The sequence below is a fragment of the Schistocerca serialis genome, chromosome 11, assembly GCF_023864345.2.
Source record: "Schistocerca serialis cubense isolate TAMUIC-IGC-003099 chromosome 11, iqSchSeri2.2, whole genome shotgun sequence".
NCBI lineage: Eukaryota > Metazoa > Arthropoda > Insecta > Orthoptera > Acrididae > Schistocerca > Schistocerca serialis.
This window is the reverse complement of record NC_064648.1, coordinates 131,799,437-131,816,164: the sequence shown is the minus strand read 5'-3', so window position 1 is coordinate 131,816,164 and position 16,728 is coordinate 131,799,437. Positions and strand designations below refer to the sequence as shown.

Genomic DNA, 16,728 nt, shown 5'->3' with positions numbered 1-16,728 from the left:
GCTTCTAGTATTGTTGGATGGGGCCAATAGAAGTGGGGAGAGCCATCTGTTACATATTTCCGAAGGACGAGAATGTGTAGAAAATCGGCAACACAATCACCATCCTTGGACCGTCATTACAGACAAAAACATTTGTGAAGTTCGAGACATTCTCGAAGACAATCGACGGGCGAGAGTATCAGAAATTGCAGAACAGGTCACAATAAGTTACATAGCTGTCGAGCAATCTATGGTTCCTTAAAGTGAGTTCCAGGTGGGCCCCTCGCCTTTTGGCCAAAAATAAGACATCTATACCTTCAGAGGTCTGTCAGAGGCTTTTGGCAAGGTTTGTGAAAGAAAGTGACACATTTGTTAGTTGGATTGTCACCTGCAGTGGAACACGGGCCCATCACTACACTCCCAAATCTGAATGAGCCAGTAAGGAGAGGGGAGGGTGCCCGGTGAAAGCCGAGACTCTACTGTCAGCCGGCGGGGTTCTTTCAAGCACTTTTTTCGCCAGTACGGTGGGTGGGGTACAACCACCGTGTTGTTTTTTGCCAAAATGGTCATGGTGAGCAAGGACGTGTGACAGGGCATGTTGTCATGATGCAGCAGCCAGTTCCCTCGACACCAAAGTTGGGTCTGTTGTTGCCGCACGTTTTCACAGAGCCGTCGCAAAATGTCACAGTAGTAAGCGGAATTCACTGTTTGGTTGGGTGGGATGAATTCTTTGCGCACAATTCGCTCCGTGTCAAAGAAAATGATGATCGTGCTCTTCACTTTGCTCCTTACATGTCTCACTTTTTTGGGTCTTTGAGAGCATAGGCTTTTCCACTGGGATGATTATTGCTTTGTCTCTGGGTCATAACCGTAAATCCAGCTATCGTCGCCGATGATAAGGGTGTCCATAGCACTTTTCCCGAGATTCACACAGAATTTGATACACGTGCGCTGTTCTGTTTGTGGATCCATCATAAAATCGCCACACGCCAAACACAGAGTATTATGGAAATCACTGTGGACACGCAACAGCTGAATGTCACTCTGCACAGTGTCTCATCAGATATGCAGCTCTCGCCACCTAGCGGTGCAAAGATCTACTCCTCCTACTTTTCAGATGGCAGCACCAGTCCCAAAAATTTTGGATTCCACCTCGTATAACACGGGCACTCATACTATCAAAATTACTGGAGTTCCTCGTTTGTCTATCTTATCTAAATGCAAATAGTTACAAAAGAAAACGCAGCTATCAGAATTTGTCTCTGGTTGTTGTTGTTGTTGTTGTTGTTGTTGTTGTTGTGGTCTTCAGTCTTGAGACTGGTTTGATGCAGCTCTCCATGCTACTCTATCCTGTGCAAGCTTCTTCATCTCCCAGTACCTACAGCAGCCTACATCCTTCTGAATCTGCTTAGTGTATTCATCTCTTGGTCTCCCTCTACGATTTTTACCCTCTGCGCTGCAATCCAATGCTAAATTGGTGATCCCTCGATGTCTCAGAACGTGTCCTACCAACCGATCCCTTCTTCTTGTCAAGTTGTGCCACAAACTCCTCTTCTTCCCAATCCTATTCAATACCTCCTCATTAGTTATGTGATCTACCCATCTAATCTTCAGCATTCTTCTGTAGCACCACATTTCGAAAGCTTCTATTCTCTTCTTGTCCAAACTATTTATGATCCATTGTTTCACTTCCATACATGGCTACACTCCATACAAATACTTTCAGAAACGACTCCCTGACACTTAAATCTATACTCGATGTTAACAATTTTCTCTTCTTCAGAAACACTTTCCTTGCCATTGCCAGTCTACATTTTATATCCTCTCTACTTCGACCATCATCAGTTATTTTGCTCCCCAAATAGCAAAACTCCTTTACTACTTTAAGTGTCTCATTTCCTAATCTAATTCCCTCAGCATCACCCGACTTAATTTGACTACATTCCATTATCCTCGTTTTGCTTTTGTTGATGTTCATCTTATATCCTCCTTTCAAGACACTGTCCATTCCATTCAACTGCTCTTCCCAGCCCTTTGCCGTCTCTGACAGAATTACAATGTCATCGGCAAACCTCAAAGTTTTTATTTCTTCTCCGTGGATTTTAATACCTACTCCGAATCATAAATATCATTTTTCCTCAATACAATTCAATACCTCTTCATATGTTGTTCAATCTACAATTCAAAACTTCAGCAGCCGTCTGTAGCCCCATATTTCAGAAGCTTCTATTCTCATCTTGTCTAAACGTTTTATCACCCATGTTTCACTTTTGTTCCAGGTGAAAATCCAAAGAAAGACCTTTAGAAAAGACTTCAATAGATTTAAATTTGTAATCAATGTTAATACATTTGTCTTTTCCAGGAATGCTTTTCTTGCTGTTGCTATCCTGTCTGCTACTACCCAAGCAGCAGAATTAATGAAGTACTGTTAGTGTCTTATTTCCTAATGTAATTCCCTCAGCATTACCTGATGTAATTTAACTAAGTTCTGTTACCTTTGCTTTGCTTTTGTTGAGTTTCATCTTCTACAGGTTGGCACAGTAAAAGTAACCTGCCTCCCCTTTGAATACGAATGCAATTTTTCGATAATGATCGAAGCAGACGAAATGAATTAAAATTTGTGCTGCGGCCCGGACTCAAACCCGCATCTTCTAGATTGCTAGGCAGAAATGCTAACCATTACACCACCGCAGTATGATGGTCGACATTGTTGCACGAACTACCTAAGCTGAGTGCCCTCCCCAACACAAACTTCGATTCATTTTTCCCTTACATATTGCCACTACTGCCAGGGCTCTCGGATATTGGCAAGCACACCAGCATTGGACGTAATGGGATGTCCTTGTACCATTGGCGATCTTATAGATCTTGTAATTAAATGTTTCCCTGAGACATTTAAGTCTCTTTTTATTATTTACGATAATGATCAAAGCAGAAGAAATGAATTAAAATTTGTGCAGTGACCAGGACTCGAACCCAGGTCTTCTTGCCTGCTAGGCAGTAATGCTAACCATTACGCCACCATTACACTACCAGCTTAGGTAGTTCGTGCAGCTATGTTGACCATCGTACTGTGGTGGTGTAATGGTTAGCATTTCTACCTAGCAAGCAAGAAGACTTGGGTTCGAGTTCCAGCCACAAAACAAGTTTTAATTCATTTCGTCTGCTTCGATCATTATCGTAGATAATAAAAAGAGACTTAAATGTCTCAGGGAAAGTGTTATTTCAACTTCAGTTCACACACCAGATATCACTGCAGACATTTGCCGAAGAATTATTCAGAGCCCAAAAGTCTACACATAAATTGGCCCAACAGATCCATGTCAATAGGAGGAGTTGTCAGCAGATATTGAAGCCATACCATGTGACAGTTGCACAGCAGTTACAGCGGGATGACTATCAGAAACATGTTAATTATTGTACGAGGGTAATCCCAAATGTAAAGTCTCCTATTTTTTTATAAGTGCATAGACCTGTTTATTCCTACAATGGTTTACATGAGTTTACAGCTTGAACATTTTTCTATTTGTTGACATAATCACCATTTCTGTTGATGCATTTTTGTAGATGCTGTGGCAGTTTTTGTATGCCCGTGACATACCAGCTTGCCGCCTTGCTGTTCAGAAAGTTATGAACCTCTTCCTTCACCTCGTCGGCGGAGCTGAATCGCTTTCCGGCCAAATGTTCTTTTAACCTAGGGAGCAGGTGATAGTCACTGGTCGTCAAGTCAGGACTATAGGGTGGGTGGGTGATTATGTTGCACAGAAACTGTTGCAGGAGAGCAACAGTTTGCAGAGCGATGTGTGGGCGAGCGTTGTCATGGAGAATGTGTACGCCCTTGCTCAACATTCCTCTTCTCCAGTTCTGAAGTGCCAGTTTGAGTTTTTTCAGTGTCTCACAGCACATGTCAGCATTAATTGTGGTCCCAGTGGGCATAAACTTGATCAACAATGCCCTTTTCCGATCCCAAAAAACGTTTGTCACGACTTTACTGGCAGACTGTGTTTGTTTGAATTTCCGCAGCTTTGGCGAAGAAGGATGCTGCCACTGGTGAGATTGTTGCTGGGTCTCAGGTGTAAACTGGTATGCCAAGGTTTCGTCACCCGTGGCAAATTGAGTCCAGAAAGTTGTCATGTTCGGCTGCTAGGCAGTGAAGAAATGCGCGGGAAGCATCAGCTCATTGCCCCATGTGGTCCTCACTCAGCATGTGTGGCACGCATCTTGTGTACACCTTCCCGTAGTTCAATGTTTCCGTTAAAATTCTGTGAGCGGTGCTTCGAGAAACCTCAGAAACCGAAGTGCAGAGATCATGCAGGGTGATCCGCTGATCTTCATGCACACTTTGCTCAACCTTCACCACCGTCTCCTCAGAAATTGACGGTCTCCTGCACCTTTGTTCGTCGTGAATTTCGCTCTGACCAGCTGCAAACTCTCTACACCACTTACGAACATTTTTGACATCCATGCACGACTCACCATACACTTCCGTCAATTGGCGATGGATTTCAATCGGTGCAGTGCCCTTTGCGTTCAAAAACTGAATAACTGCGTGCAATTCAGACTTGGTGGTAACATCCAACGGGAGCTCCATTCTCAACGGCTGCCAAGCCAAGACTGAGCACCTCAGCACGGCGTGCACATGTTTACACACAGCGTGTGAAGCGCTTTTCATAACAGTGTGACCAACTGCACAAACAGAGTTATGTACTTATAAAAACATAAGACACCTTACTTTTGGGATTACCTTCGCATACGGCTTTTGAATAACATCAATGCTAATTTGTTAGAACCTTTCCATTACATCATGAGTGGTGAAGCATGGTTTCATCTTTTCGGTCATGTGGATTCACAGAATGCGAGGTATTGGGCAACAGAGAATCCTAACATCATGTGTCAGCAATTACTCCATTATCAAAAAATTGGCACTTGGTGCAGTTAACAGGGATGTGCATCATTGGACTGATATTTTTTGACACTACGCTTAACATGGTTGCATACATGGAAATTTTTGATACATTTTGTGCTCAACTCCCTAAATATGAAAAACAATAGTGCTTCTTCCAGCAAGATGGAGCAACATGCCACATGTCTAAGGTATCCCTGGAACGAGTCCATGTTGTCTTCACTGAGGAATGAACTGTCAACAAACATTTATGACCACCTCATTTGCCGGATCTAACAACGTGATATTTTTCCTGTGGGAACGCTTGAAGAGTAATGTCTATGAAACAAATTCACACACAATAAAGGAACTGAAAGACAACACCACACATGATGTTGCAGCCATCGATATCTGAACTTTACGCAGGGTGTATCTGAATAGTTTAGATGTGCAGGGGGTCAATTTCAACTTCTTTTATAAATCCACTTTTCGCTGTATTTTTCATTGCAAATAAATTGTAAATCTAATTTAAACTTCTTGTTTCTGTAATTTCACTGCATTTCCTGTATTCTTACACAGGCTACTTTTATCTGCATCACCCTGTATTATAACCTGTTTTTAAGACACTATCTGTATCATTCAACTGCTCTTCTGAGTGCTTTGCCATCTGTGACACAATTACAGTATCACTGGTAAACATCCAAGGTTTTGCTGTTTCTTCTCCCTGAAATTTAATTCCCTTCCCAGATTTCTCTTTGGTTGCCTTTACTACTGCTGAGTGTGCTGACTGAAAAACATTAGGGATAAGCTACAATCCTGTTTTGCTCCCTGGGCCACTGATTCCATTTCTTTGCTTCAAGTAATTATTATTATATTATTACACTCACGCTCATAAATTAAGGATAATGCTGATACATGGTGAAACAATGCTCTGGTGGGCGGTTTGCGGGTTTAAACCACCTCGGGGTGTGACCATGCGGTGCATCTGACCTGCGGTCGTCGCACGGTGGCGCTGGCAGCAGTCCACATACGCAGGTGTGTTGGTGCATGTCAGAGTACGGTGCAGCCAGTAAGTGTGCAGACGTTTTCAGACGTGCTAATGGTGACTGTGTGTTGAAAATGGCTCAAAGAACACATATTGATGACGTTATGAGGGGTAGAATGGTGGGGCGACTGGAGGATGGTCAAACAGTAGGTCATAGCATGGGTCCTCCGTGTGCCACAAAGTGTGATCTCAAGATTATGGCAACAATTCCAGCAGACAGGAAACGTGTCCAGGTGCTACAGTACGGGACATCCACAGTGTACAACACCACAAGATGACCGATATCTCACCATCAGTGCCCGCAGACGGCCGCGGATACTGCACGTAGCCTCGCTCGGGACCTTACTGCAGCCGCTGGAACAGTTGTCTCCAGACACACAGTCTACAGACAACTGAACAGACACGGTTTATTTGCCCGGAGACCTGCCAGGTGCGTTCCACTAACCCCTGGTCACAGGAGAGCCCGTAAAGCCTGGTGTCAAGAAAACAGTATGTGGTCATTGGAACAGTTGTCCCAGGTTATGTTCACAGACGAGTCCAGGTATAGTCTAAACAGTGATTCTCACTGGGTTTTCATCTGGCGTGAACCAGGAACCAGATACCGACCCCTTAATGTCCTCGAAAGGGACCTGTATGGAGGTCGTGGTTTGATGGGGTGGGGTGGGATTACGATTGGTGCACGTATCCCCCTGCACGTCTTTGACAGAGGAACTGTAACAGGTCAGGTGAATCGGGACGTCATTTTGCACAAGTATGTCCGCCTTTTCAGGGGTGCAGTGGGTCCAACCTTCCTCCTGATGGATGATTATGCACAGCCCCACCGATCTGCCATCTTGGAGGAGTACCTAGAAACAGAAGATATCAGGCGAATGGAGTGGCCTGCCTGTTCTCCAGACCTAAACCCCATCGAGCACGTCTGGGATGCTCTTGGTCAACATATTGCTGCACATCTTCAAACCCCTACGACACTTAAGGAGCTCCGACAGGCACTGGTGCAAGAATGGGAGGCTATACCCCTGCAGCTGCTCAATCTCCTGATCCAGAGTACGCCAACCCGTTGTGCGGCCTGTGTACGTGTACATGGTGATCATATCCCATACTGAATTCGGGGTACATGCGCAGCAAACAGTGGCGTTTTGTAGCACATGTGTTTTGGGACGGTTTTCTCAACTTATCATCAATATCATGGACTTGCAGATCTGTGTCGTGTGTGTTCCCTATGTGCTTATGCTATTAGCGGCAGTTTTGCGTAGTGCCACATTGTGTGGCACCACATTCTGCAATTATGCTTAATTTATGAGCATGAGTGTATTATTATTATTATTATTATTATTATTATTATTACACTAATGGCCATTAAAATTGCTACACCAAGAAGATGCAGATGATAAATGGGTATACAGTGGACAAATATATTATACTAGAACTGACATGTGATTACATTGTCATGCAGTTTGGGTGGATAGATCCTGAGAAATCAGTACCCAGAACAACCATCTCTGGCCATCATAACGGTCTTGATACGCCTGGACATTGAGTCAAACAGAGCTTGGATGGTGTGTACAGGTACAGCTGCCCATGCAGCTTCAACATGATACCACAGTTCATCAAGAGTGGTGACTGGCGTATTGTGACGAGCCAGTTGCTTGGCCACCATTGACCAGACGTTCTCAATTGGTGAGAGATCTGGAGAATGTGCTGGCCGTGGCAGCAGTCGAACATTTTCTGTATGCAGAAAGGCCTGTACAGGACCTGCAACATGCGGTTGCGCATTATCCTACTGAAATGTAAGGTTTTGCAGGGATCGAATGAAGGGTAGAGCCACGGGTCGTAACACATCTGAAATGTAACGTCCACCGTTCAAAGTGCCGTCAATGCAAACAAGAGGTGACCGAGACGTGTAACCGATGGCACCCCATACCATCACGCCGGGTGATACGCCAGTATGGCGATGACGAATACACACTTCCAATGTGCATTCACCGCGATGTCGCCAAACAGGGATGCGACCACCGTGATGCTGTAAACAGAACCTGGATTCATCCGACAAAATGATGTTTTGCCATTTATACACCCAGGTTCATCGTCGAGTACAGCATCGCAGGCGCTTCTGTTTGTGATGCAGCGTCGAGGGTAACCACAGTCACGGTCTCCGAGCTGATAGCCCGTGCTGCTGCAAATGTCGTCGAACTGTTCGTGCAGATGGTTGTTGTCTTCCAAATGTCCCCATCTGTTGACTCTGGGATCGAGACATGGCTGCACGATCCTTTACAGCAGTGCGGATAAGATGCCTGTCATCTCGACTGCTACTGATATGAGGCCGTTGGGATCCAGCACGGCTTTCTGTATTACCTTCATGAACCCACCGATGCCATATTCTGCTAACGGTCATTGGATCTCGACCAATGGGAGCAGCAATGTCGTGATATGATAAACCGCAATCGCGATAGGCTACAATCCAACCTTTATCAAAGTTGGAATCGTGATGGTACGCATTTCTCCTCCTTACACGAGGCATCACAACAACGTTTAACCAGGCAACGCAGGTGAACTACTGTTTGTGTATGAGATATCGGTTGGAAACTTTCCTCATGTCAGCACGTTGTAGGTGTCGCCACCGGCGTCAACCTTGTGTGAATGCTCTGAAAAGCTAATCATTTGCATATCACAGCATCATCTTCCTGTCGGTAAAATTTCGCGTCTGTAGCACGTCATCTTCATGGTGTAGCAATTTTAATGGTCGGTAGTGTATTATTATTACTACCACTATATTCTGGCCATGTACGGCTTGTTAAGAGTGGCTAGTTAGATTGGAGAGAGGGTGTGAAGGACCTTATCGTGCCACGCAAAATAAATGCATATGTAAATGAATAAATGACAAATTGTTTATGTTGCAGGGGTTTGAGTTTGTGGCTGTGAAACAGGAATGGGTCGAAGATGGGGTGAAGAAAGATGACTGGGATGAGGCTCAGGTTGGTATTCACGTAGTTGAGAGGTATGTGGACACCTTGTCTCCAACTTGGTTTAATCCAACATTCTGTTGGTTCTGTTACAGGAGCCTGAGAATGCAGCTGTAGAGGAAGATGAGATTCATGCAAAAACAGAGCCATCTGAGTGGCACACGCCAGAGGTAGGTTTAGTTAGAACTTTGTGTTTGTAATTATTTTATTGCTTGAAGTGTTATTATTATTGTTCTTGTTGTTGTTGTTGTTGTTGTTGTTGTTGTCTTCAGTCCTGAGACTGGTTTGATGCACCTCTCCATGCTACTCTATCCTGTGCAAGCTTCTTCATCTCCCAGTACCTACTGCAACCTGCATCCTTCTGAATCTGCTTTGTGTATTCATCTCTTGGTCTCCCTCTACGATTTTTACCCTCCATGCTGCCCTCCAATGCTAAATTGGTGATCCCTTGATGCCTCAGAACATGTCCTACCAACCGATCCCTTCTTCTAGTCAAGTTGCGCCACAAACTCCTCTTCTCCCCAATTCTGTTCAATACCTCCTCATTAGTTACGTGATCTACCCATCTGATCTTCAGCATTCTTCTGTAGCACCACATTTCAAAAGCTTCTATTCTCTTCTTGTCTAAATTATTTTATCGTCCATGTTTCAGTTCCATACATGGCTACACTCCATACAAATACTTTCAGAAACGACTTCCTGCAACTTAAATCTGTACTTGATGTTAACAAATTTCTCTTCTTCAGAAACACTTTCCTTGCCATTGCCAGTCTACATTTTATATCCTCCCTACTTCGACCATCATCAGTTATTTTGCTCCCCAAATAGCAAAACTTCTTTACTACTTTAAGTGCCTCATTTCCTAATCTAATTCCCTCAGCATAACCATACAGTAAAGCTGCATGCCCTCGGGAAAAATTACAGCTGTAGTTTCCCCTTGCTTTTAGCCGTTCGCAGTACTAGCACAGCAAGGCCGTTTTGGTTAGTGTTGCAAGGCCAGATCAGTCAATGATCCAGACTGTTGCCCCTGCAACTACTGAAAAGGCTGCTGCCCCTCTTCAGGAATCACATGTTTGTCTGGCCTCTCAACAGATACCCCTCCGTTGTGGTTGCACCTACGGTACGGCTATCTTTATCACTGAAGCACGCAAGCCTCCCCACCAACGGCAAGGTCCATGCTTCATTATTAATTATTTTTATTACTATTATTATTAATTACACAGGGTTACCAAAAAGAAGTTTCTAAGAAAGTTTAAATTTGTGCACCCCTAATTCCAAAAATGACATTCATTTCTCTACTTCAGGTGAGGTTTTTGTACTAATTAGATTTCAAAAACAGTGCAAGCTGTGAACAAAAAATATTGAATTTTTATGACATGACCTGTGTATTCTGTTAATACATCCTCAAATTTGGTTTTTCGGAGGAAAAAATCTTTTTATTAGTACAAAATACAGTATGACAAATCACAGTTTATTAATTAAACAAAATTTAACTGAGATTGGTACACATTAAATGCATGTGAAGCCACCATTGTGTAGAATTTAGGGCCTGCTTTTACATTTGCCAGAGCATCGACGGGGTGTTCAAGAAGTCTCTCCGCAGTGGCGTATGATTGTTAGCTGCGCGTGTCGTACGATTGTTCGCCTGCCTGTGTTACTTCCCTTCAAGTGGACTCGATAGTGCAGTGATATTCTGTACCCGTTCATAGGAGAACTTGTGTTAAGTGAAACACTGAACAGTTATTATCAACAAGATGGTGCAACCACGCATACAGCTCACGTTTCAATGTCACTGCTTGTTGGTGTTATTGGTGATCGCATAATTTCACAGGGACTTTGGCCTCCACGATCACCTGACCACCTGACTTTTCCTTCTGGAGTACAGCGAAAGCAACTGTCTATAAAAACTGTCCAAAATCCACCGATGAATTAAAAACTGCAATATCTACTTTCACTGCTTCTGTTACAGAAGAAATGTTACAGCTTGTGTTTGTAAACATGATTAGATGAATTTAATTTTGTATTCAACAACAGGGGGGGGGGGGGGGGGTCACTTTCAACATTTAATATGAAAATTTGTAAGTAAAATGAATATTCAATAAATTAATAACTTGTTGTTGTTGTTGTTGTGGTCTTCAGTCCTGGGACTGGTTTGATGCAGCTCTCCATGCTACTCTATCCTGTGCAAGCTTCTTCATCTCCCAGTACCTACTGCAACCTACATCCTTCTGAATCTGCTTAGTGTATTCATCTCTTGGTCTCCCTTTACGATTTTTACCCTCCACGCTGCCCTCCAATGCTAAATTTGTGATCCCTTGTTGCCTCAAAACATGTCCTACCAACCGATCCCTTCTTCTAGTCAAGTTGTGCCACAAACTTCTCTTCTCCCCAATCCTATTCAATACCTCCTCATTAGTTACGTGATCTACCCACCTTATCTTCAGCATTCTTCTGTAGCACCACATTTCGAAAGCTTCTATTCTCTTCTTATCCAAACTAGTTATCGTCCATGTCTCACTTCCATACATGGCTACACTCCATACAAATACTTTCAGAAACGACCTTCTGACACCTAAATCTATACTCGATGTTAACAAATTTCTCTTCTTCAGAAACTCTTTCCTTGCCATTGCCAGTCTACATTTTATATCCTCTCTACTTCGACCATCATCGGTTATTTTACTCCCTAAATAGCAAAACTCCTTTACTACTTTAAGTGTCTCATTTCCTAATCTAATTCCCTCAGCATCACCCGACTTAATTTGACTACATTCCATTATCTTCGTTTTGCTTTTGTTGATGTTCATCTTATATCCTCCTTTCAAGACACTGTCCATTCTGTTCAACTGCTCTTCCAAGTCCTTTGCTGTCTCTGACAGAATTACAATGTCATCGGCGAACCTCAAAGTTTTTACTTCTTCTCCATGAATTTTAATGCCTACTCCGAATTTTTCTTTTGTTTCCTTTACTGCTTGCTCAGTATACAGATTGAATAACATCGGGGAGAGGCTACAACCCTGTCTCACTCCTTTCCCAACCACTGCTTCCCTTTCATGCCCCTCGACTCTTATAACTGCCATCTGGTTTCTGTACAAATTGTAAATAGCCTTTCGCTCCCTGTATTTTACCCCTGCCACCTTCAGAATTTGAAAGATAGTATTCCAGTTAACATTGTCAAAAGCTTTCTCTAAGTCTACAAATGCTAGAAACGTAGGTTTGCCTTTTCTTAATCTTTCTTCCAAGATAAGTCGTAAGGTCAGTATTGCCTCACGTGTTCCAACATTTCTACTGAATCCAAACTGATCTTCCCCGAGGTCGGCTTCTACCAGTTTTTCTATCCGTCTGTAAAGAATTCGCGTTAGTATTTTGCAGCTGTGACTTATTAAACTGATAGTTCGGTAATTTTCACATCTGTCAACACCTGCTTTCTTTGGGATTGGAAATATTATATTCTTCTTGAACTCTGAAGGTATTTCGCCTGTCTCATACATTGTGCTCACCAGGTGGTAGAGTTTTGTCAGGACTGGCTCTCCCGAGGCCATCAGTAGTTCTAATGGAATGTTGTCTACTCCGGGGGCCTTGTTTCGACTCTAGTCTTTCAGTCCTCTGTCAAACTCTTCACGCAGTATCTTATCTCCCATTTCGTCTTCATCTACATCCTCTTCCATTTCCATAATATTGTCCTCAAGTACATCGCCCTTGTATAAACCCTCTATATACTCCTTCCACCTTTCTGCCTTCCCTTCTTTGCTTAGAACTGGGTTGCCATCTGAGCTCTTGATATTCATACAAGTGGTTCTCTTCTCTCCAAAGGTCTCTTTAATTTTCCTGTAGGCAGTATCTATCTTACCCCTAGTGAGACAAGCCTCTACATCCTTACATTTGTCCTCTAGCCATCCCTGCTTAGCCATTTTGCACTTCCTGTCGATTTCATTTTTGAGACGTTTGTATTCCTTTTTGCCTGCTTCATTTACGGCCTTTTTATATTTTCTCCTTTCATCAATTAAATTCAATATTTCTTCTGTTACCCAAGGATTTCTATTAGCCCTCGTCTTTTTACCTACTTGATCGCCTGCTGCCTTCACCACTTCATCCCTCAGAGCTACCCATTCTTCTTCTACTGTATTTCTTTCCCCTATTCCTGTCAATTATTCCCTTATGCTCTCTCTGAAACTCTCTACAACCTCTGGTTCTTTCAGTTTATCCAGGTCCCATCTCCTTAAATTCCCACCTTTTTGCAGTTTCTTCAGTTTCAATCTGCAGTTCATAACCAATAGATTGTGGTCAGAATCCACATCTGCCCCCAGGAAATGTCTTACAATTTAAAACCTGGTTCCCAAATCTCTGTCTTACCATTATATAATCTATCTGAAACCTGTCAGTATCTCCAGGCTTCTTCCATGTATACAGCCTCCTTTCATGATTCTTGAACCAAGTGTTAGCTATGATTAAGTTATGCTCTGTGCAAAATTCTACCAGGCGGCTTCCTCTTTCATTTCTCACCCCCAATCCATATTCACCTACTATGTTTCCTTCTCTCCCTTTTCCTACTGCCGAATTCCAGTCACCCATGACTATTAAATTTTCGTCACCCTTCACTACCTGAATAATTTCTTTTATCTCGTCATACATTTCATCTATTTCTTCATCATCTGCAGAGCTAGTTGGCATATAAACTTGTACTACTGTAGTAGGCATGGGCTTTGTGTCTATCTTGGCCACAATAATGCGTTCACTATGCTGTTTGTAGTAGCTAACCCGCACTCCTATTTTTTTATTCATTATTAAACCTACTCCTGCATTACCCCTATTTGATTTTGTATTTATAACCCTGTAACCACCTGACCAAAAGTCTTGTTCCTCCTGCCACCGAACGTCACTAATTCCCAATATATCTAACTTTAACCTATCCATTTCCCTTTTCAAATTTTCTAACCTACCTGCCCAATTAAGTGATCTGACATTCCACGCTCCGATCCGTAGAACGCCGGTTTTCTTTCTCCTGATAACGACGTCCTCTTGAGTAGTCCCCGCCCAGAGATCCGAATGGGGGACTATTTTACCTCCGGAATATTTTACCCAAGATGACGCCATCATCATTTAATCATACAGTAGAGCTGCATGTCCTCGGGAAAAATTACGGCTGTAGTTTCCCCTTGCTTTCAGCCGTTCGCAGTACCAGCACAGCAAGGCCGTTTTGGTTATTGTTACAAGGCCAAGTCAGTCAATCATCCAGACTGTTGCCCCTGCAACTACTGAAAAGGCTGCTGCCCCTCTTCAGGAACCACACATTTGTCTGGCCTCTCAACAGATACCCCTCCGTTGTGGTTGCACCTATGGCAAGGTCCATGGTTCATGGGGGTAATAACTTGTATTTCACTGAATTTCACTTCGGTATATTCACTGCGGCATACGGGGAGGCGTAGCGCCGTATAACGATCCTGCCTTGGAGGCAGTTAAGTGGGAGATGTGTCTCAGAGCTGGATAGTGACAGATGGTGACGCGAGACTGGATGCGCACGTATTTTATGTATCAGCCGATAGAGGACAGTATTGGATAGGGGACTGATTTAGTTTCGATTGTGCCCAGTTGAGTGCACTAAAGTAATAGAATGTTTTTCATAAACTGCTCTAGTATTTCCATAAAGTGTTATTATTTCTTTTTGTGTATGTGAAATGTTATAAATGTGTTTTAGCAGTATGAATGATGTGTGAGTCTGGTTTAAGGTTAATATGAAGATAATTGTTTAACGAGTTATGTAGTAGGATTTAGTGTGGGGACATTTTGGAGACGTATGGATATGGACAAAGGGGATTTTTGTAGAATAGATTTGTAAAGTAAGTTTATGGTAAAGGGAAAGTTAATTCGGGTATAAATAACAATAGTAAATAACTTTATGCATAAACAAAACTTCAGTATATTAGATAATGACGTCAGTAAAAAGTGCAGTCGTTAGGTTTACTATTTTGCGATTGGTTATTGATGAAAAGCGCGGACTGACGTGGGAGAATGTTGTTTTGCTATTGGCTGTTGAGTAAACTGACCAATGGTAAAGCAATATTCTTCTCGCGCCTTTCTCTGCTGGTAGAGAAGACTCAGAGTATTCTATGGAGGAGTCAAAGCTTAGCCACGAAAGAGATCGGACGTGTGCAGAAGTAGTAGTTCCAATGGAAATGATAAGTTGCCGGATCTAGCAGTGTTTCATACATCAAAAGTGTTGGAAAGTGACGGCATAATTATTCTGATGTGTGTGTAGAAATTTTGGAATTTTTAAGTGAATTTTGTGACAAAATAAGACATATGTTCGTGTGGCGTATTGAGCAGGTCAGTGGCTAAAAACTGTGACTGCATTTGGTAACAACTGACTTAAAATTTGGTGAGAGTTCTCAATCAAAAACAGTTAGTATTTTTGTAGCTGCTATGTTTTCGGCTAATGCAACACCATAAACTTGCTAACGTGAGTGAAAGGGATTGTGAGTGACCGTGTTAAGACTAGCACGGGCTTGGCTGTGATACTTGTTCCCCTAAGTTTTAGAATATATTAATTGAGAACAAAATTTCCAACCTTACATTTCGTGTTTCTCCCGAAACGTAGATTAGTGACTTTAATCGCAGCCTGGTTCACGTCAAAGTACAGTAGGTTTCACTCGGCTTTCCTACTGATGATCTGCTGAGACAATGTTCACAGGTAGGTGCAGGTTCGTCGTAAAGGGACGGAAGGAACCGTGTCGCTGCAACAGCACGCGTGACTAACAATCGTGTGGCGTGGTGGAGAGACTTTTTGAACACCCCGTAGAATGCTCAGTAGCAGGGATATCCTTTATCAATTGTTTAACAGTAATCTGCCATCATGATGACATCCCAGCATCCCTCGTACCTGGTCTCCATCTCTTTCATCTCCCGGTGGAATCACTTGCACTGCTCACTGCTCATTGCTCCCAGTCTCACGGGAGGTCGATCTATACGTGAGAACATGTATGCGTTTCAATACTCGTGTTGCATCCCGAGGTGTCTGAAACCTACCAGTGACAATTTCTACGTAGCTCGTAGCCTTATTGTTGCACAGAAAGTTCTTCGCCATCAGAACAAAAGCTGTCCACATTTCAGTTAGTTACAGAGTTTTCAAATTGCCATTTATTGGTGGAACAGTTAGAAAATGTAAAAGGTCCGCTAAAGAGACCGCTTACACTACACTTGTCTGCCCTCTCCTGGAATAATGCACCAGAGAGGATTGACGGAGGACACTGAAATAAAAAGTCGTGTGGCGAGGGCCTCCTGTCGGGTAGACTGGTCGTCTTTTGAGTTGACGCCACTTCGGCAGCTGAGAAAAGCACACAGTTGTAAAAGAGGAACATGTGAAATGTGTGCAAAATATAAAATCCAGTTGAGACCACATTTCCAATGTAGTGAATGTAAAGTATATTTGTGCCACAATGACAAAAAGAACTCATATTAACAGAATCTTCCGTCGGTTCTTGGTAGAACAGCATTATAATAATAAATGAAAAGCAACAGTTTGCTTTTGTTCTACAATATTATTTTTATTGCTAACCGGTTTTCGGCTTACAAGGCCATCTTCAGGCATTTACTGAGTATTATCACCAAAGAAGTTAAATGTTAGCAGACAACACTGGAAGAGAAGTAACACATCTAGAGTGAAGTAGAAACATACAGTGAGTAACATCTTTGCAATGAAATAGTAAAAACTGAACAGCACATAAATAACAATGGAGTTGACAGGAAAACATTTAGCACAATATAAGAATAACATGCCTACATAACGGTATCTATTGATAAACAAAACTATTGAAATAAGATAAACTTAGTACTAGGCAAGGCTGCATCAAGAGGTATGAAACATG

At 42.7% G+C, this 16,728-nt stretch overlaps 1 protein-coding gene across 6 annotated transcripts in view; it reads left to right on the top strand.

Annotated features, from left to right (window-relative positions):
• The window catches only part of LOC126426901 (zinc finger protein 239-like), an 87,866-nt gene that overhangs the window by 30,362 nt on the left and 40,776 nt on the right, over nt 1–16,728 (top strand). For all 6 annotated transcript variants that reach the window (XM_050089002.1, XM_050089001.1, XM_050089000.1 and 3 more), the window contains 2 exons: nt 8,804–8,878; nt 8,962–9,036. In XM_050089002.1, coding sequence (XP_049944959.1) covers nt 8,804–8,878; nt 8,962–9,036 — 150 coding nt within the window. The remainder of the gene's footprint in view (nt 1–8,803; nt 8,879–8,961; nt 9,037–16,728) is intronic.